This window comes from Ambystoma mexicanum, chromosome 1p, assembly GCF_040938575.1.
Source record: "Ambystoma mexicanum isolate Mex_15411 chromosome 1p, UKY_AmexF1_1, whole genome shotgun sequence".
Lineage (NCBI taxonomy): Eukaryota > Metazoa > Chordata > Amphibia > Caudata > Ambystomatidae > Ambystoma > Ambystoma mexicanum.
Window position 1 is genome coordinate 746,383,805 of NC_090921.1, and position 20,285 is coordinate 746,404,089.

Consider the following 20,285-nt stretch of genomic DNA (forward strand, 5'->3'; position numbering starts at 1 on the left):
AGTTTAGGAAAACCTGCAACAAACATGCATACCATAGAAAAATGCAATGGGCAGTGCAAAATAAAACCAAGCATTTTTCTTGCATGTGCACACTAACATTTCTGACTCAACTTGCGAGTCATAAGGGTGCTAAAATGTCATGGGATTGGGCAAAACTGCTCACTGATGCACAAGTTCTCTCACTTATCGACCTAACATCAAGGATAGGCAAAGGACAGGGAGGGTCACACTTCATTGGAATCGCCTTACTGTGCTCTATATTCGAGGGAACAATAACACTGATTGCATTCGATATTCTGCCCATACCAAATTAAATACTGACTAGGATTCCCCCTTCATCGATTCTCCACTGGCAAATACCTCTCTGGAGCCTCCAATGTCTGTGCTGGTTTAGAATGCCCAGGTCAATGGACACAAGTGCTATGCCATAAAGATTCAACACTGGAAGGTCACCATGAGGCAATCTCTAGGGTCAGTTGCTGCAGATTTATACAAAACAATATCCACTTGAAAAACTCATTGGGACCATTGATGCCTAAAAATGTCAAGATTCTGATTAAAAATTCCGTCCTCCTGAAGATAACTCAGAAATTGAATATATTTGTACATATATATACTGGTTCAGTAACTAGTTTGCATCGCCAGAAATTGCCCAGATTGGCAATGGTAGTGTAATGCAAAATTATTCTGCACACCTGAAAAACTATGATACAGTGAGGTTAAGAGAACAAAACAAAACAACTAACCCACAATATATAGATTTGCTTTTCTTTCGGAAAATACCAAAAAGTGATCTTTAAAAAGAAAACACAAACTCAGGAAATTAAGTAAAATGGCTATTCTTCCAGGGGACTGCTACAGATTTGTAAAACCCACAGGGAATGCCTTGCCAACTGAAGATAAAAGTAAGATTTTATTCTATACCAAGTCACTAAGATAAAAATGTTCAAATCTCCATTGGTTCTAGATCAGTCTCTTCAAAGCCATAAAAAGATTCAGAGTCGCTGTCACCCTCAAAGAGCTGGTGGAGAACCTCAGGGTCTGTGCCTTCTTCCGGCTGACTCTCATTGCAGTTTTCTGTGCTTCCTTCTCTTGGGCTGTCAATGAAATGTTCAGTGCTTCCATGTGGTGGGCTATCATTGCAAGGATCTCCACTTTCTTCTGGCTGGCTGTCATTGCCGTACTCCTTGTCAGTGTCCTCATCCTGTGGCGCCTCGTCCAGTTTAAGTTGCGCCTCAAGCACATTGATCAGTTCCTCCTGCATTTCAGCATTGCGCTTGGTGGTGTTTGTAGTGCCATCATGGCCAGGTAGAACACTAGCAACAAGGAATGATTGCTGGACCAGTTCAGAGTGATCTGCTATTACCTTTAGTACATCAGCCAGCCAGCACAAGACCAGCTGAAGTATTATTTCAGAATCACAACTCGTGTCTGCCATTTTCTGGGATTGCTCCCTCCACTTCTTGTGTAAATAGTTTCTCACAGTCCTTTTGATGCACACATCCAGTGGTTGGATTTTAGAACTGCACCCTGTGGGAACAACAGCAGGGAGAGTGCTGGTGGAACTTAGCAAGGACAATGCCTCCTCTGATAAGTGTGTCCGATGGCAGTCTAGCACTAACATTCCTTTGTTATTGGGGCCCTCAGTATGTTTTTGCCAAACTCGAGTTGACCAGAGCTCCATTATCTCATCATCACTGTAGCCATTTTCTTTCGCTTCTAGCACAATAGACTCTGGCACCCTTCGCAGATGTTTCAAATTACCCCGAAAGAACACAATGGTGGGTAAGAGGCTCCCGTCTGCCAGGATGGTAAGCACCAGTTCACACCAGGGTTCCCCAGTCCCCACTGTTAACAGAGCATTGTCCTTTTTTTCATCACTAGCCAGCATCTCTGTATCAAGGAAGAGCGAGAGCTCATCAATGGCAGCAATCATGGACAGTGGCAGGTCCTGATTGTGGATTTGTCTCTGTACAAACTCTATGAAACTCTGGGCATTCTCCTCTGTATCTTTCGGCAGAGGGTGCGCTACTGCCACCTTTGAGTGCGTGCTCAGGCTGTGCCTCAACATAAATCTTACTGCCCATTCGTAGGAGATTTTAAAGCCTCCTTCCAAAGACCGCCCAATCTTGGTTGCTTTCTGGAACAGTGTCTCTTCGTTCACAGGCTGCTGCTGTTCTCTCTGGGTCAGAACCCATTCAGCTAATTTCTCTTCTGCCTCCGCACCCAGGTATTTACCATCTGATAAACTCTCTAGGTTCTCTTCCTGGAAAGTCTGGAAACGTCGGAGCCAGCGTTTAATACGCCGTGGCGGGTTGTGGAAGTGCTCTGACGCCTGCTGAATGCTGCAGCAGAGTGCAAACAGTACAACACGCAGCTTCTTTAAAGACAACTGTTCTTTTTTGAAGGGCGGATCAGACTGTTTGTTTTCAAATTCCTCATCCTGTTCATCATCATCCTCTTGCTCATCTACATCGATGGTCTCATCTTCAAGATTGGAGACTAGTCCGTCTTGGAGAGTAGGAATAGATTCGTCAGGGGATTCATCTGGATCTGTATCACCTGGTGAACTTTCGACAGCAGTAACTTCTTTGGACACAGGCAGGACATCTACTGGGAGTAGCTCCTTCGATGTTTTCCTTGGGGAGAAAAAAGAAAACTTGAATGACAGAGCAGAATAAAAAAACAGCAATTCTACAAAGGTAAGGTAGGCTGCAAAAGGTAAATACCTGGGATGGGATGTGGCAGTAGATCCTGAAAAACAAAATTATAGATATTTATTTAATGCTACATAGTTTATAAATAAACTTTACACATTTACATACAATCAAAGAATAACAAAAATCATAGATGGGTTTACAAAAAGGAGCCATATCACAAACTGCCGTACAATTACGAAAAGTTAAGATAAATAACTCCCACTGGCAAGGATCAGACGCAAATAGGAAAATGAAACCAAGCATATTTTGTGAAAGTACATAACATTTGAATTAGATCGAAGCCAGTGGACTCCTGCAAAGACACGAGTGGGACATGCTTCCACAATGACAGGATGAGAAAGGGAGGTGAGGCCACTACCTGACAGTCCCCCTGGAGGTGGTGCAGAGCAGGTGGATCTCATGGGGAGGGATTCCCCATATGGGACTAGGGATGACTGTCTGGGGAGAATGCGGTACGGCCAAAACATCACCAGCTCCCTCGTCCTACTCACTACAGGGTTCTACAATGCCACACACTTTAATGTACCTCTGCAGAGTAGATGACCCCACCCCAATAAAAGGTTCTGTGACAAAGAAAAGTAGGGACCACCTATGTGAGCCATGTGTGGAAACTGGGATGGAGAGCATAAGTGACCCAGTTGAGGATGGGAATACCAATACTGAGACGAGGAAGAGATTGCTGAGCAATGCAGAGTGCCCTGCGGAACCAACTGCTTCGCACTTTCCACTTCTCCCCCCTTCCATGCTCTTTTCCGCTCCCCCTCTCCCATGCACTTGCGCGTTCTCAATGTCACTGGGCCTAGTAAGATTGCCGTTTTGTTCTCCCCTGTTCCCCTCCCTTGCCTTGTCGCGCTCTGAAACACTTGTGTACGTCCGCGATAGAAATAAAATATCAATAAACTGAGCGGCCCAAATACCTGGGAACAGACAACTCCAACCTGACGATAAAAAGGGAAGAAGGACTTCAGAGCTGGTCCAATCCTTCTTGGAGGAGCTGCGAAGCACAGAGGCAACTTGAGATGCCAGGAAGGGAGCGGGAAGGTACAGTACCTGGTCAGGGTCCAAGTCTGAGCATACGCATCCCACTTTGGGTGACTACAGCGAAACAAGAGACGATGGCTGGAAGGTTTAGAAAACCTTTTTGGGTATGCTTGTGGTCTCATTCAGAAGGCATGTGACAAAGCAGTTCAGGCTGGCCTGCCCCTTTTGGGGTGGGACCAAGCCCGATTTGCATATTGTCTTTCCCCTTTTGTAATGGCTTGGCAGGCAAAGAACGATTGTCTGGAGGGTTGCCCACAGCAATCCCAGTGTTAGGGAGATTTATCATTCTCATGCTTTAACGCCTCTCCTATTGAGACCCCAGCACTTTGCTGGACTTCTGGACCCTTTCCTTTAATCCTGAATGAGTGGAGCCTTTTTCCACTCATTCATTCTTATGGGCTTTGTCTTTTGGAACTCTGTTCTTTGTTTTACCTGTCCTATGGAGTCCACTTTCCTCCATCTCTCTTTTAAGGCATCTGTATTTTACTATTGCACCACACAGCTCCTTATGGGCAGTGTTGCTGGGAACCCTTTGGGTTCTCCTTTGAGATTCGCTTCATTATCCTAGATTAACTACAGTTCTAAAACTTTATATTCTGAGAGATTGGCACACACCACCTTATGTGGAGTGCCAAGGAGATACCTAGTATCCCCCTTATCTCTGCAGTGGTATCCTTTTAGTCAAATAGACAACCTTCTAGTTAAGGCTTTGTGGCAGCAGACGTGTTCTACCGACTATTGTGCTGGTTTTTAACGCAGACTGTATTCACAGTCCCGGTTGTGCACATTAGGGGGCCCCTAAGTACTAAATTGGGGGCTTCTTCCTTTTTTCACCATTTCTAGCATGGTTTTCTTTGTCAGCCCTTCTTCTACCATTCTGGGAGGGGGAGGTTTGTTTGAGTGTTTTTCCTTTTGCCGGAAACCTTGGGTGTCCCTGCCTAGACTTCAGTGCGTCTGGGCAGCCAGGAAGTGGGGGAGGAGTTTTTCACTCCCCTTCTCTTTGTCTGCCCGAGTGCCTGAATGGAACCACCTCTCACTGGGGGTCTGGCTGTCCTGATTGGACAGTCACCCGCCCCTTTCTGTAAACTGCTGAGAGAGATTGGAGAGGAGTGTGTATGGAAATGGAATAAAAGGTGAGGTTCCTGAGGTGAATGGCAAGTTGACCATTGGAAAATGGAGTAACCGATGAAGACGACAGACGCCATCGGACCCTTTGCAACACTGTGAAGCAACCTCTGCTGTCATGGCCCCGTTTTCTGTGCAACAGAGGAACTCCTAAGAGGATGACTCCTTCCCTTTGACTGTTGGGCACAACCAATCCCTAGACGAACTCCAATCTGAGCCATCTCTTGAGGTCCTGTGAGCTGTGGCATCCCAATACCAGGAGACCTCTGACCCAATTGAAGTGTATCGTCTTCGAAAGGCCGAATCCTTTCAAGTCTTTGCTGAGCTCCAGGTGAACATCCAGAGACACAATCCGACTCATCCAAGTCCCCTCAGCAGACTGGACTCAGGAATCTAAGATTGACCAGGCAAATCGTGTCCTTTGTTGGTTGCTGCAGAAAAGATGCCAAAACCGCAAAGTGACCAGATAAGTTGCTGAAATCTGTGCCAGGGATCCTCCCTCGGACTCCTGCTGATAGATCCCATCCATAGTGTGGCCTTTCGTCACAAGACCAAGGAATCCAGAGGGTGGGTCCAGCACTGCCACATTGAGAAGAATCCCACCACAAATATTTCTTCAAGCCAAAGGTACTGTGGGATGGGGGGAGTGGGGGTCAGCAGGGGGGGATTGAAGGTATTGCTTACCTTAATCTGAAAAGTCTTTCCAGAGTGTTGGACGGCACATAGAGGTGTCCAGGGCAACCCCCTCTGATCCCTGACCCAAGCTGCTGCTTGTGTCCCTTTAGCGAGTCCTTTGACAGGGTCTCCAATGTTGGTCCTATCCTCTTGCATCTTAGAGACTAGAAAGTATCCACAGGAACTTTTGTATTGTGCTGCTTCACAAGACTTTGAGCCTCTCCAAACTGCCTTGTAGCCAGGGTTGCGTTTTGGACTTTAAAAGCTGTGCTGTGCGAATAAACTGCCTCTTTAACCTTAATCCCTGCTTGTGTTGCACTGACCAACTGTTTTCCTTCCTAAAAGTCATTATCTTAAGTGGTTTTGCTAACTAAATACAATTACTGGAATTACTGTATTACTTTGTGTGTGTGCGTTACCGATAAAACAGTAGAACTATCATTAGTCTAAAAAGCTGTAACAATTGTAACCGTGAGCAGCTACAAGCTAAGCAGTGGCCTTTGAAAAGTATTCTAAAGTGTTTGGGTTTAATGTGCTAAGTATTTAAGAGTAACTCTTGTGTATATATAATAAATCTATATTTGAATGTACATTTATTGAGTAAGTGTTTCATTGAATTGCATTACTAACTAGGTTCAGTGTACTTACCTCCAGCTCACATATTCCACTTATGATAAGTCTGGCTGCTTTGCCACTCTACTAAAGGCTCCATGAGTAGTACGGACTGATAGTAAGAGTTGGGGATCTACAAACCATTGGGATAGTTGTAAAGTCTACCTTCAAAGTGAACTTTAGGAAAACTCCCCTAACAGCCGGAGGTTAAGATGAATTCTAAACCTTCCAGTTATCACCCCTTTTTCTTTGTGATGGTAGCCCGCCCGACAAGAAGAGAGCCATTCATCTACATTAAGAAGAGTCGCCAACCTTTTTGATTTAGTTCAAAGTGTAAGGGATGGAAATAGGCTTTTCACTCAGGACGGTGGACTATATAATTTCAACAGAATTCCTGACAGAATCCTTAGTGTTTAGATAAGGCAGGGAAACCCCACTTCGCGTTGGGGATAGTTCGGATATTCCTCCTTCATTTTCACCAAATAAAAGCTTATAGCCAAAACAAGGCCACCTGTGGGCCAGTCACCTACTTCCACGCCCTTACACTCTGTAGGAGTTCATCTAGTTTAACACTGGGAATATGTATGTGATGTGACATTCAAGAGTTCCAGATTGTTCTGCAGCATAATGTGTTCACATGTTAAGATGGATTTTAAAAATCTGGCCTGGTGGACACATTTTAGGAGGCCACCCTAGTTATACTGAACAGGGGAACTCTGGGAGTTTAGCCAAACACAATCAAGGTAAGCGTTGAGTGGTCAAGGGTAAGTCTCAGAAGAGGTGAATGGGGTCAGGGGTCCACAACAAGTCCACACAGTGAAATATACAATGATTACCCTTAGACAGTAAATAGAAACATATTCAAAAAGCCACTACAGAAATGCATCAAGCAGGTAATATCACACAACACTATAAATATAAAACACTAGAAAAAAGAACCAGTTCTCTGAACCTGTTCTGTGGACAGACATGACAACATTCAAAAAGTGTTGAAAATCAAAGAATCTGTAGGTCGCTATGCCATTCGCTCATCACTTGATGTGATTTTCACTCTGAATTAAACTGCGCTGAGAATGGGCATGTGTGGCTGGCTGACATACCCCGGAGCAGACGTTGGGGGGAGGCAAGAGTTGGTGTGCTACTTGTTAGGAAGAATTTTCATTTTAGTGCTAAATCCCTCCCACCTTAGAGACCCCGAGCGCTTTTGCTGGACTTAGGACTTTATTAATTTTAACTCCCGAGTGTGTGGGACTTTCTCACTCTCTCGTGTGTTTTTATTCAATTTGGGTTTTTTGTTTTCACTGTTTTTGGAGTCTGACCAACTCCATAGGCATCTGCTTTTTGTATGGCGACACACAGCACCTTCAGTTCAGTGTTACTGAGAAATCCTTTGGGTTTCTCTGAGGTTTAAATACCTTTTCTTGGGTAAACTACAATTCCCAAGAAGAGTAAAGTGAAATTGACTTTGCCTACATTTTCTCTTTGTAGGTCCAGCACACACCATCTTATGTGGAATGATGGTGGGTTAGTAGCCCCTTATCCTACTTTCTCATTTAACATTTTTTTTACCCTCACTACTTGAAATGGCTGGCGGCAGTGGTTTACCTTTTCCTGCCATTGTGCATTTCTACCGCAGGCTGAACCCTCAGCTGCTGTACAGCACCAACGGGGAACCAATTTGTCAAAATGGCCGCCGTATTCTTTTTTCGTCATTTTCTGTTTCTGAGGTCTTTCTTGGGTTTTACTCTACGCGTTGAGACAGGTTTGAGCCCTTTATTTGTCGTGCCTTTGGCGGGCTTCAACCTGGAAGCCTGCCCCTGGCCCAGTGAGTTTGGAAGGACAGGATGTGAGGGAGAGTCCCAAAACTCCCGTCCTTTGTCTCTAGGAATGCCTGAATGAAACTAGTCATGATTGGCTGGCTGTCCTTTCAGGACAATCACACTGCTGAGTGATTGACAGCCTGGCTGTGCATGAATGAGAGAAACCTGCTTAAAAGGCAATGGTTTTGGGAATACAGGCAGAGTCGACCACTGGGAGAAACACTTGACAAAGAAACCGTGAACGAAGCTTGCTGAAACCTCATGGACCTTTGAATTGCCCGTGAAGCCCTGCTGCTGTGCTGAACTCCTTTTTCACTGCAACAGACGCTCCGGACGGACTTCTCCCCTTGGTTTAGTGGGACCAACTAACCCCGAGACATACTCCACTGGACCACTATCCCAGACTTGCTGGGCCTCTGTTGCTTCGGAAGCCCAATACCAGGGGTCAAGTGTCTGTAGTCGAGTACTACATCTGCCGGGGAGCAAATCCAGCCTGAAGCACCAGGAGACTCTGAAGGACCATCCGGAAGGAGGACCTCCAGATCCAGAGTCCCCTCACCAGAGTGCAGGACCAAGGGAGCGAAGAGAGTAAATCCGGTGTCCGAATTCCGCATCGGTGCTGTTTGCTAAGCACTGGAACCACGAAGTGCTGCTGAAACGAAAAGAGCTGGTAGCTGCTGGTGATCTCCAGAGTCCTGCCGCAGGAGCCCTCCAGACATCCTCCCTCTTGTCCCCATGACTGGGGCTCAGGAACCAGCATCTGCACCGCTAGGTAAGATTTGCAAAGTGGTAAATCTTTCTGACCTGGGTCCACCCCAGAACTTTTTGTTTAATTAGTGGGATATTTTTCCTTAGTGAGTGGGAACCTTTTTTTTCACACTCACATAAGCTTTAACTCTTATGGGTGTCATTTTTAAGACTCTCCTCTCCATAGTGTCTTTTTAAAGTTATCCTCTTTAACAACTTATTGGCAATAAGTGCCTGTTGTTGCTGGGTTGCCCTAGAGGCTCCCCTTTTAACTTTCTTGTGCTAACCTTGAGTGAACTACAGTTCCCAATCTTTGGATCCCTTTTACATTTTGTTAAGTGAAACCAGCACACCCCACCTTATGTGGAATGCTGGGGAGATACAATGTATCCCCTTTCACACTAAAACTGTAACAATTCTGTTACAGTGACAAGCTTACCTTCAATGGCTGGTGGCAGTGAAACCTTGTAATAATTTGGTGCACTTTCAGCACGGGCTGTGTTCACAGCTGCAGTAAAGGCACATGAGTGTCAATTTTTACCAAAATGGCCCCAGTCTTCTTTTTTCGCCATTTTAGTGTTTGTCGTTTCTTGTTCCTTCCCCTAACATCCAGGGTAGGAAATTCCTTTGTGCGATTTTGGTCTTCGGCGGGAGTACCCTGGACTCCCCGTCCAGGCACCAGTCTGTCTGTGAGAGCAGGAAGTGAGGGAGGAGTCCAAAACTCCCCAGCCCTTTGTTTTACGCCTTGCTTGAATGGGGACAAATCCCAGTGGGGGGGCTGGCTGTCCTGATTGGATCACCAGACCACCCCTTCTTGTAAAATGCGGGGAGAGAATGCACAGGTTGTGTTGCAATTCCTGATAAATACTGCGAATCTGGAAGCTGAGGGAAAAGTCGACCACTGGAACCAAAACCGAAGAGGAAGATGAAGGAAAAGCTGCTGAGACAATTTCCAGTGACCGGAGAGCCTGCTGTGTAACCGGTGCCTGCTGTAGACCTTCCTTCCAATCGACTCCGAAAACGACGACCCCGATCAAGAGCTTGGTGAGACCCACTAGACTCAAGAAGACCTGCATTTTGAGCCATCCCACGCGTTGTTGCAATACCACAATACCATGGGACCTCAAGCCATCGTGCTGTGCACGGTCTTCCGAATTCTGAATCTCGCTGAAACTTCGTAGGCATCCTGGTGGATCTCCAGAGACACGAATCGACCTGGACCTTTGTAACGACGTAAATTCAACCGCGATTTTCTGTCTTCTTCTGTGCTCCTTGAAAAGGCGCCAAATCCGCAGAACCGCATTCAGCCCCAAGGGAAACCTTGCCTAGAGCCTCCTTCATCGATCCCTGCTGCAAAGTTCCTTTTGAGGTCTTGTTTTCAGTCTCCATGACAATGAATCCACTGATCCGGTATTTGGCTGCAGACCCTGAAGTTCTCTTGCTGCAAAATCTTCTTCAATACTGAGGTACTGTGTTGGCTTGGGTATGTACTTACCTTAAGCCTGTTAGGGTTTGGTGTAGCTGTGGGTTGTTTTCTATGATGGGGAGGCCTCTCATCCAGCGCACCAAGTCCCACTGCTAGAATCCTGCTAGGGTGTCTTTTTGCGAAGCCCCTAGACCCTCTTCTAACTCTAAAATGAAGTACTTACCTGTTTGCCCAGTTTTCCTAAGGCACTCTGACTTTTGCTACTAAAGAACCTATTCTGACACTGCCTGTTTGTCAATAGTCCTAGTGACCCCCCTTCTGCCACTGAGAACACTTGTGCTCCAAGAATAAGAGAAAGACTTTCAAGGGATTGGGACTTCTGCCTAGAAAAGGAAATAAGTATTTCAAATGTACTTACTTGTAAAGAGTTGTTTGGTAACTGTAATTCTAAGAGTGAACAGTTACAAAAGTCCTTACTGATCTTGAACATGTGATGCACTATTCTTAAAATTATGGTTAACATCTTTTGTTCCTTAGCAACTGTTTTGCCAGTCTAATAGAAAGTAGATGTGAAGTCTTAGTTACTTACCTGTAACTGTATTTCTCCAGCATTGGTATCTTTCATAGATTCACATGCTTGAATATTCCCCGTCGTCAGACTGGGAATCCTCGGTGATAAATTAAATAATAATAATTTTTTTTTGTTTAAAATATATATATATATATATATACACTGCCACCTAGCAGTGCATGTACATAGCCCATTATAGCCTATGAGCCACTTCATTGTGTAGTCCCTCCACCTCACTTTGGTCCTTTATGGCCCCAGCCAATGAGGTGGCAGGGCTTAAGCTCCGCCCCCGGCAGCCATCTTCAGATTTTGAACCGTAGAGATTACAGTATGATGGATGCCGAGCATAGGAGCAGCCTCTTAGGGGAGGCGGGCGGGCGCATGTGAATCTATGAAAGATACCAATGCTGGAGAAATACAGTTATAGGTAAGTAACTAAGACTTCTCCAGCATTGGATCTTTCATAGATTCAGATGCTTGAATAGAATACCAAGCAGTTAAAACATGCCACCATTATAAACAGATATGCATAATTACAGAAAAACATATTTCTGATCAAACCTTTACCATGCAGCAACACAACGGTTACATACTTCGGGAAAGGTGGGAAAGGAGGCTGGTCCTACCTTACACAAAGAGATGGCGGAGCACTGCCTGTCCAACTGCAGTTTCTTTGTTGGTATCTTCAGTCAGGCAGTAGTGTTTCGCGAAAGTATGCAGAGTGCTCCACGTGGCAGCTCTGCATATGTCTTTCAAGGCCACCCCTGCGTGGAATGCTGTTGACGCCGCCCTTCCTCTGGTGGAGTGCGCAGACGGCGGTCTAGTTAAAGGGTCGCCTTTCAACTGATGACAGTGGGTGATGCAGGACGATACCCAGCGTGCCAGGCTTTGTTTGGATATATGTTGGCCCTTGGTACGGCCAGAGAAGGAAATGAATAGCCGGTTTGAGGAGCGGAACTCCTTGGTTCTTTGCAAATAAAACTTCAACACCCTAGAAACGTCTAGAGAGTGTAATGTCCTTTCCGCTTCCGAAGCGTGATTCTGGAAGAAGGTTGGTAAAACAATGCGCTCAGTGAACGACATCTCCGAAAGTACCTTGGGGAGGAACTTCGGGTGAGGCCTTAAGATGACGCGGTCCTTCTGGAACAAGGTAAATGGAGGTTCCGAAGACAAAGATTGCAACTCACTGATCCTTCTGGCCGATGTGATGGCTACCAGGAAGGATGTCTTCCAGGACAAGAATTTCATATCACATCTATGTATGGGTTCGAAGGGAGGTTGCATGAGGGCTGTTAAGACGGTGTTGAGGCTCCAGTCCGGAACTGGTGTAGGTGTAGGCGGATAAGTACGCATTAGCCCTTTCAGGAAGATCTTGATCGCTGGTAAGGAGAGAAAGGCTTGCGTCTCCGCGGTTACTGTGTAGGCCGCTCTGGCTGACAGATGGACCTTGATAGAGGACAGTGAGAGCCCTGATTTAGCCAGGTGCAACAAAGTAAGGCAGAATTTGATCAACCGAGGCCGTGAGGGGATCGATCGCAGAGGTCTCGCACCATTTGGAAAACCTGGTCCATTTTCTGGTGTAGGTGAGTTGCGTGGACGGGGCTCTAGCGGCCCTGATGATATCCCAGCATTCTGATGGTAACTTTAGGTGCATCAGTCTAAGCTGCTCAGGAACCATGCTTTGAGGGACAGGCTCTTCGGGTCGTGGTGGAGGACCTTGCGGTTCTGTTGTGTCAGTAGATATTGATGTGATTTGAGACGAATCGGGGTTTTGCAGGATAGATGTCTCAGCGTCGGATACCAGACTTGCCGTGCCCAATCGGGTGCAATAAGGATCAAGGAACAATCCTGTTCTTTCACCATGCGAAGTACCCTCGACATGAGGGGAATGGGTGGGAAGGCGTAGAGGAGCTTCCCCGACCAATCCACTGAGAACGCGTCTCCCAGCGATTGGTGCTCGGGGTATCTTGACGCAAATCTCTTGCATTTTTTGTTGTTCCTGGTGGCGAAAAGGTCGATCTGCGGATGGCCCCATAAGGCAAATATCCGTCGGGTTTCTCTGTCGTCCAACTCCCACTCGTGTGACGCTGTGTATTCTCTGCTTAATCTGTCCGCTAGGACATTGTCTACTCCTGGAAGGTGCTCTGCCCTGATCTGTATCCCGTAGCGCAAGGCCCATGCCCATAGCTGTTGGGCTTCTTGCGACAGGATCTGAGACCTCGTGCCTCCCTGCTTGTTTGTATAGTGCATGGAGGTCGTGTTGTCTGTCTGGACCGTAAGAACTTGATCAGCTATAACCGGTAGGAAGGCTTTCAGCGCCAACCTTACGGCCCTGAGCTCCAACACGTTGATGTGGAGCTGGGACTCTTGTGCTGACCAAGATCCCTTGGTTTGGAGGTCCGCAAGATGAGCGCCCCAGCCTGATAAGGAAGCGTCCGTCCGCAGCAGGAGGGTCGATGTCGGTGCTTGAAACGGCATTCCCTGTAGAAGATTCCTCGGAGCGTTCCACCATCGAAGGGCCTTGTGCAACGTCGATGGAATCTGGACAATGTCTTCCCAGCATCCGAAAGCTTGTTTCCATTGGTGGTCCAGAGCTTCCTGAACCGGCCTCATGCGAAGCCTGCAGTTCGGTATGAGGAAAATGCATGATGACATCATGCCCAATAGGGATTTCAAAGAGCGTACAGATGTTGTCTCTCTGTAGGAAGTTCGAAGTTGAGCGTAGAATCGCTGCTATTCTCTCTGTGGATGGTCTCACTCTGGGAATGCTGGAGTCGAGCTCGGCTCCTAGGAAGAGAGCTACCTTGCTGGGAACGAGGCAGGACTTCGTCTGGTTGATGGAGAAACCTAACTCTTTTAGGAGGTTGACCGTCCTCGACACTGCCGAACGAGCCTTTGCAGCTGAACTTGCCTTTATCAGCCAATCGTCCAGGTATGGAAAAACGTCCGTTCCTGCTCTCCTGAGACTTGCCGCTACCGGTGCCAGGCATTTCGTGAAAACTCTTGGTGCCGATTTTAGACCGAACGGAAGTACTTGAAACTGAAAGTGGAGCTCTCCCACTGTGAACCTGAGGACCTGCCTGTGTGCTGGATGGATCGGAATGTGGAAGTATGCATCCTCCAAGTCTAAAGTGGCCAAGAAGTCGTGCTTGTTTAACCAAGGTAGCACCCCTTGTAGAGCTACCATCTTGAAAGTTATGCGCTTGATGAACTTGTTGAGAGCCCTCAGGTCCAAGATGGGCCTCCATTGACCGTTTTTCTTTTTGACGAGGAAAAATCTGGAGTAGAAACCTTTTCCCCTCTGAGAATAGGGTACTGGTTCTACTGCTGCCTTCTGGAGCAGTTTTTGCACTTCGGACATGACCTGTGTTAGCATATGCACTCTGCGGGGAGTTGGAGGCAGGGAAGGAGGTTGGTCCAGAAATTCCAAGGTGTGACCCTTTCGGATCACCTGTAACACCCATTTGTCCGATGTAATTGACCGCCAGCGCTGGAAAAACTGGCTCACCCTTCCCCCCACCGGGGCGTGGCGAAGGGGGGGGGGGGGGAGGTTGGTCGTCAGTTCTGCTTGCCTTGCGAATTCCCTTGGGCGGAGCCACGTCTGCCTCTATGGGCGTATCTGTTGGATGACTGATATTTATTGGCTTGGTACGTGCCGCCTTGTGCTTTTTGACTATAGGAGGAACGACTGTATCCCCTGAACTTGGAAGATGAACCTCTAAAGGGACGAAAAGACCGAGGGTCCTTACTTTTGTCCTTTAAAGAACTGATGGCTCTGGCTGTGTCCGTGTCTGTCTTGATTGCCTTCAAATGGTCGTCTATCTTTTTCCCAAAGAGATCTTGGCAGTCAAATGGCATGTCTAGTATCTGCGCCTGAACTTCAGGTCTAAAGTTAGTAGCCTTCATCCAGGCCTGCCTTCTGAGCACTGTGCCGTGCGCCATCTGCCTGAAGCCTGATTCGGCCACATCAACTGCTGCGTCGATCATGTGATCCGATGTTGCTTCACCATCCGCGATTATGGATTTTGCCTCCTCCTGGAGCTCCGGTGGTAATTGTTTCGCCAAGTTAGACATGCGGAGCCAAAGCCCGCGATCGAATCTTGCGGTCATGGCCAGTGCATTACCCGCTCTGATTGTAAGTGATGCAGAAGATGATACTTTCCTGCCCATGGCTTCCAGTTTACGTCCGTCCTTATCCGGTGGGGCCGACAACGGTGAGGAGGGGTTGGCGAGTTTCTTTCTGGCCGCCACTGTAATAACTGAGTCCGGTTTCGTATGACCCCTTAAACAAAGCGGTGCCGAATCCGGAGCTTTATATTTCTTTTCTGGCCTGGACACCAAAGCCGGAGTCGATAAGGGCGTAGATAGGATCTTGGATCCGGAATCCCAGATGGTATCGAGGAGGGGAATTGTGGTCACTGTCCTCCTTCGTTTGTCCCTGTGCTCGTAGAGCACTGATTGCCTTTCCTCCGAAGAAATCTGAATTTTAAACAGTTCTGCGGCTTTACCTATTATGGTGTGGAAAGAGACGAGATCATCCGGTGGTGAGGCCTTGCCCGGCGAGTCTCTCCTCCTGGGTTTCTCGACGACGTAGTCATCCCAATCGTCGGGCTCCTGAGTAATTTCTCCTTCTTCTGGTTCCGAAAATTCACCAAAAGGATCCTCCTGCCAGTCTGATACCGAGATGGTGGACGGTACCATGGTGGGATCTACGTCCGGAGATCGCGGTCTGTGCGATGACTGTGGTGACGGGACTCTTGTAGGTGAAGCACTGTGGGTGCTGCTTCTCGGTCTTCGAGCAGGTGATCTCATCCGTTTTTGCGGTCTACTCCTGTAGGGAGAGCAACCCGATGTGCCTGGAATCGGGGATGACTCTCTAGGAATGGGATTAATCGGAATTTGCTTCTCCCTTTGCCGTTTGTAAAATTCTTCTACAATCCTCTGCACGGATAACATGAGCACCGGGTCATGAGGATATTCGGATTCTCCCGTGGACGGGTGCCAAGGAGGGCTGTATTGTTTCGGTAAGGGACCGATGGGCTCTTCCACCACTTCCGCATCGGAGAATTCTTCCTGAAGAATTATATCCGGAAGTTCTCCCATGTGCCCCAAAGGTGAGAATTGCTGTACCAGAGGTTCAGTTACAGTATTCTTCTCAATGATATTGCTTGTAATGACAGGAGCTTCAAGAGTGATAGGCAGTAATTCCTCTGTAACTGCCGAAATTTGCTGTGCCTCTGAAGGCGTTATGGATGATGTTATCCTCGTCGACGACTGAGATTTTCCCGTCGACGAGGGCTTCGCCGCCGACCGAGATTGTCCCGTCGACGAGGACCGAGATTGTCCCGTCGACGAGGGCTTCGCTGTCGACTGAGATTTTCCCGTCGACGACTGAGATTTTCCAGTCGACGAGGGATTTGTCGTCGACGAGGGATTCGTTGACAAATATGGTTCCGTGGACGACTGCGTCATGGACGAATGCTTCGTGGACGAGTGGTGTTTCTTGCTCGTCGACGATTGCTTCACGGTCGATATGTCCGATGACGATGATCTAACTGTCGACGATGTCTTAAGCGTCGTCATCGTCGATGCTGGTTTCGTCGACGGTATGGCCGATGACGGGCCTTTACCTTTCCCTTCATTCGTGGGCCGTTTACCAGCCGACGACTGCCCCCCCCCGTTTTTTGCAAACTCCTCCTTACCTCTGGAGGCAGATTTTGCTGACTTTTTCTGGCTTGACAGGCCAACTGGAGGCAGAAAGGGTATCAATTCCAGCTTCCTCTTTTTGGATTTGGGAGAGGAACTCCTTTCCACTGAAGAGGCCCTTCTCTTTGAAGTTTGCCTCTCAGATGGAATGCTGGATTGGACAGGAGCCGTTCTGACAGACTCTTCGTCCGAAGATTGATCCCTGGATTCCAGGTATGAAAGGAGTCTTCTATGCCTGTCATGAAGGGTCTTGGTGGAAAAAGTTTTACAAATCTCACATTTTTTAATGTCATGTGGGTACAGACAATAAATGCAATGCTCGTGGGGGTCCTTGTAGTAAATCAATTTCTTTTTGCACCTCGTGCAGTCCCTGAACAGGGAAGGCTTCCTGACAGCCTGAGGTGCCTCCATTCCTGAAGAGAAGTTCAGTCGACGATTTTGAGAGGAAAACAACAAGTTTTACCACCAAGGTTAATTGGAAAGAAAGCCCCTAAGAAGGGGAACAAGATGGAATATAGTTTACAAATATATACCACACAAAAGTAGAAAGAATTTGAAAAAGCTCAGAGAGCTTGAGGATTCCCTGTGTCTGATAGACTGCGGTGAAAAATCTGAAGATGGCTGCCGGGGGCGGAGCTTAAGCCCTGCCACCTCATTGGCTGGGGCCATAAAGGACCAAAGTGAGGTGGAGGGACTACACAATGAAGTGGCTCATAGGCTATAATGGGCTATGTACATGCACTGCTAGGTGGCAGTGTGTGTATATATATATATATATATATATATATATATATATATATATATATATATATATATAAAAAAATATATTATTATTTAATTTATCACCGAGGATACCCAGTCTGACGACGGGGAATATTCAAGCATCTGAATCTATGAAAGATCCAATGCTGGAGAAGGTATTTTACTCTTCTGTGATTAGGTTGTTCCCCTTCCCAAAAGTGTTGGTTTCACCAGATTAGTCCTTTGAGGATAATTGTATGAGTGTCCCCCAACTGGGTCTTGCTTCCCCCGACTTGCTGCTAGCCTGTCCAGAATAAGTCTACATTAGGTTGTTGCCTACCTAGAATAACAGAGTAATTCAGTAAAGTGTAAGATTGGGTTTTACTTTCCCCTTCACTGTGAGGTTAAAAAAGTATGTCGGTTTTACTTATTGTGTTAGCTGTGTGCCATCCAAAAATAAGTTACAAGAGTTACTGCTTATCTCCATCTGTGTTTCACTGATCTCAAAAGCACCTGTAATTGTATATTACATCGTTGGTTTTACTCACCTAGGATAACTGTTATCACAAAAGTAGTTATAGGTTTTTACTGCACCTAGAATAAGTGTTCCACTAGTCACCAAAAGTATATGGTCCAATTGACTGATTAAGTGATTTGTACGGAGAATCATTATACAACTTGAAGGGTCTACTGCCCTTGCATTACTGAATGTAATTGTAAAAACTAACCATTGGCTTTTGCTCCCCAAGAATAGGCTTGACCTATACTGAACGTGTATGAAAAAGTTTTGACTTCCCTAGAACTACTGTTGGGTACTTCAAATAAGGTTTATACTTGGACCTGTGTAATTTCAAGTATAGTGTTGTGTTTTTATACTGTGATCTCATATAATGTTTTAGTGCTTACTTACCCCTATATTTACCTGTGCCTACCTGTATTTAAATAAATACTTTATTTTTACAATACAAAGTGTTTCAGTGTTTCATTGATCATTTGTATTACAATTTCATTTATACTGATTCTACAGCCTTCTCTCCCTCCTAAAATAAGCCTGGCTGCTCTGTCTACACTACCATGAACTCAGGTGGTACAGCCTGTTAGGCAAGGTTTGAATGCAGTACTCTCTGGGAACACTACAAGCAACTACGACTACAGGTGTAAGCAAACCAACCTTTGATATAAGTCTGTACTACACAGTTTTGGTATGGTGTTGAGCAGCCAGGTTTATCTCAAGAGGGGAAATGTGAGCAGTAATGATGTTATACAGAGGTCTACTATCACAGGTGTTCAAATAAACTCTTACACTCAAAGTTTCTTGGTTAAATACTTATTAATTTATTAACCAGTCAGTTATAAAACATTCAATAGAAGGAGGCAATCATTTAATAACACACACATATACTTCAATACTATACACTCTGTTTCTGAATAAGATAAGACCCTTTTGGTTTGGCCCACAGACACAAAAATAAACACAGGTAACTTAAGTAACCAGGGTGCTGGGGACATGAAAATCTTACTGTTGGCATTCAGAATACTTTTCAAGAGGAGTAAAAGGCAAAGGTTATCAGAACATAAAAAGGTTACAATTATTCTTAGGCAGTTCAAATACTTTTGAGTTCACCAGAAGAGTCAATTCAATAGGCTAGGCCAAAGTCAATGGGCTAAAGTCTTGGATAGGATAAAGCAGTTCTGGTAGTTAACGGAAATGTCTCTGCACAAGTTCTTAGAAGTAGTTTATAGAAAGAAGAATCATATGTTGGGTCACAAGATGATTAGGCCTGTGAGTTGCAAAAGTTCCAAGCACTTTCACTGCGAGAGGCAAGTACTCTCAGTCTTGTTTTACAGTACCTTACAATGAAGAAAAAGAGGCAGCAATGACTTCTGTTCCTGGCAGTTCCTGTAGATCTCGCTGTTCCTGGGCCTCAGTCATGGGAACAAGAGGGAGGACATCGGGGGACTTCTGCACTGCACTGGGACAGTCAAAAGCTTGCAATTGGCAACTGCAATTCCAGTGGCTTTAAGTAACGCACACAAACTGGTGTCCCTTTCCCTGGTTCTACGGTTTCCTGCAGCAACTCGGAGGAAATTCAACCAGCTCCGAGATGGGTGTCTAGGTGGCTTACTTTGGAGTTGAATGGTCCCACCAACTCAAAGGGAGAAGTCGTCCTTGCAGGGGCTTCTCTGTCGATGCGAACTTGGCGACTCGGACCTGCAGCAGGGCTTCACCGGGCAAACCAACGGTCCAGGAGTTGCAGCAGCCGTCCTCTTCAAGCTCTTCTTCGGTTCCTTCGTTCCAGTGGTCGACTCTGCCTTCCAAGCCAAGAGACTCGTCTTTTATTAAGTTCTCACCCATTTATTCTAGCCTACCTGCCACTCACCCAGCAGGGTGGCTGTCCTTGCTGGAGAGTGAGCCAGCCAATCAGCACAGAGTGCATTTGGGTCTCCTAGGAGACTAACCACAGGGAGTTTTGGGCACCTCCCTCACTTCCTGCCCACCCCAAACACTTGGGCGCCAGAGGCGGTCTTCACTCCTGAAGCCCGGCAAAGGCGAATTAACAAAGAGACCAAACCTGGTTTGGCGCATAGAGAAAAACTCTAGAAGGACCTTTCCAAAAAGAAATGGCGAAAAAAGACAACCGGGACCGGTTTTAACAAAGGGGGCTCAGACGCCATCTTGAAAAACATAGCTCCCGCGATTTAACGTTACCGGAGCTACGAATAGTTTGCGGTCGGGAATAATCATGGTAGTTCGTTGTAAAACCACTGTCATCAGCCATTCAGAGAGGAAAAGGTAGCATTTGACTGCTACATGAGTATTTAGACATACGAGTTACTAAGTAACCCCTCCAGCACTCTATTGTAAGATAGGGTGTGCTGGGTCTAGGAATTTAAACGACTAGTAAAGTCAATTTCACTTTACTTACTCTGGGAAATAGTAGTTTATCGCAGGGAAGGTATTTAAACCTTGGGAAAGCCTGAAAAGGTTTTCCTGTGCCATTGCACCGAGGGTGCTGTGTGACAAATGAAAAGACGATGCCTATGGAGTTGGTTAGACTCCATAACCAAAGAAAACACAAGGGTAAAACACATTAAAATAC

General features: G+C 46.4%; 1 protein-coding gene across 6 annotated transcripts in view; it reads right to left on the reverse strand.

Moving 5' to 3' along the window:
* Nucleotides 1-823: 823 nt before the first annotated feature.
* Nucleotides 824-20,285, reverse strand: part of POGZ (pogo transposable element derived with ZNF domain) — a 1,205,269-nt gene continuing 1,185,807 nt past the window's right edge. For all 6 annotated transcript variants that reach the window (XM_069650424.1, XM_069650460.1, XM_069650451.1 and 3 more), the window contains exons 18-19: nt 2,730-2,754; nt 824-2,639 (exon numbers count right to left, since the gene is read on the reverse strand). In XM_069650424.1, coding sequence (XP_069506525.1) covers nt 947-2,639; nt 2,730-2,754 — 1,718 coding nt within the window. In that variant the 3' untranslated portion in view covers nt 824-946. The remainder of the gene's footprint in view (nt 2,640-2,729; nt 2,755-20,285) is intronic.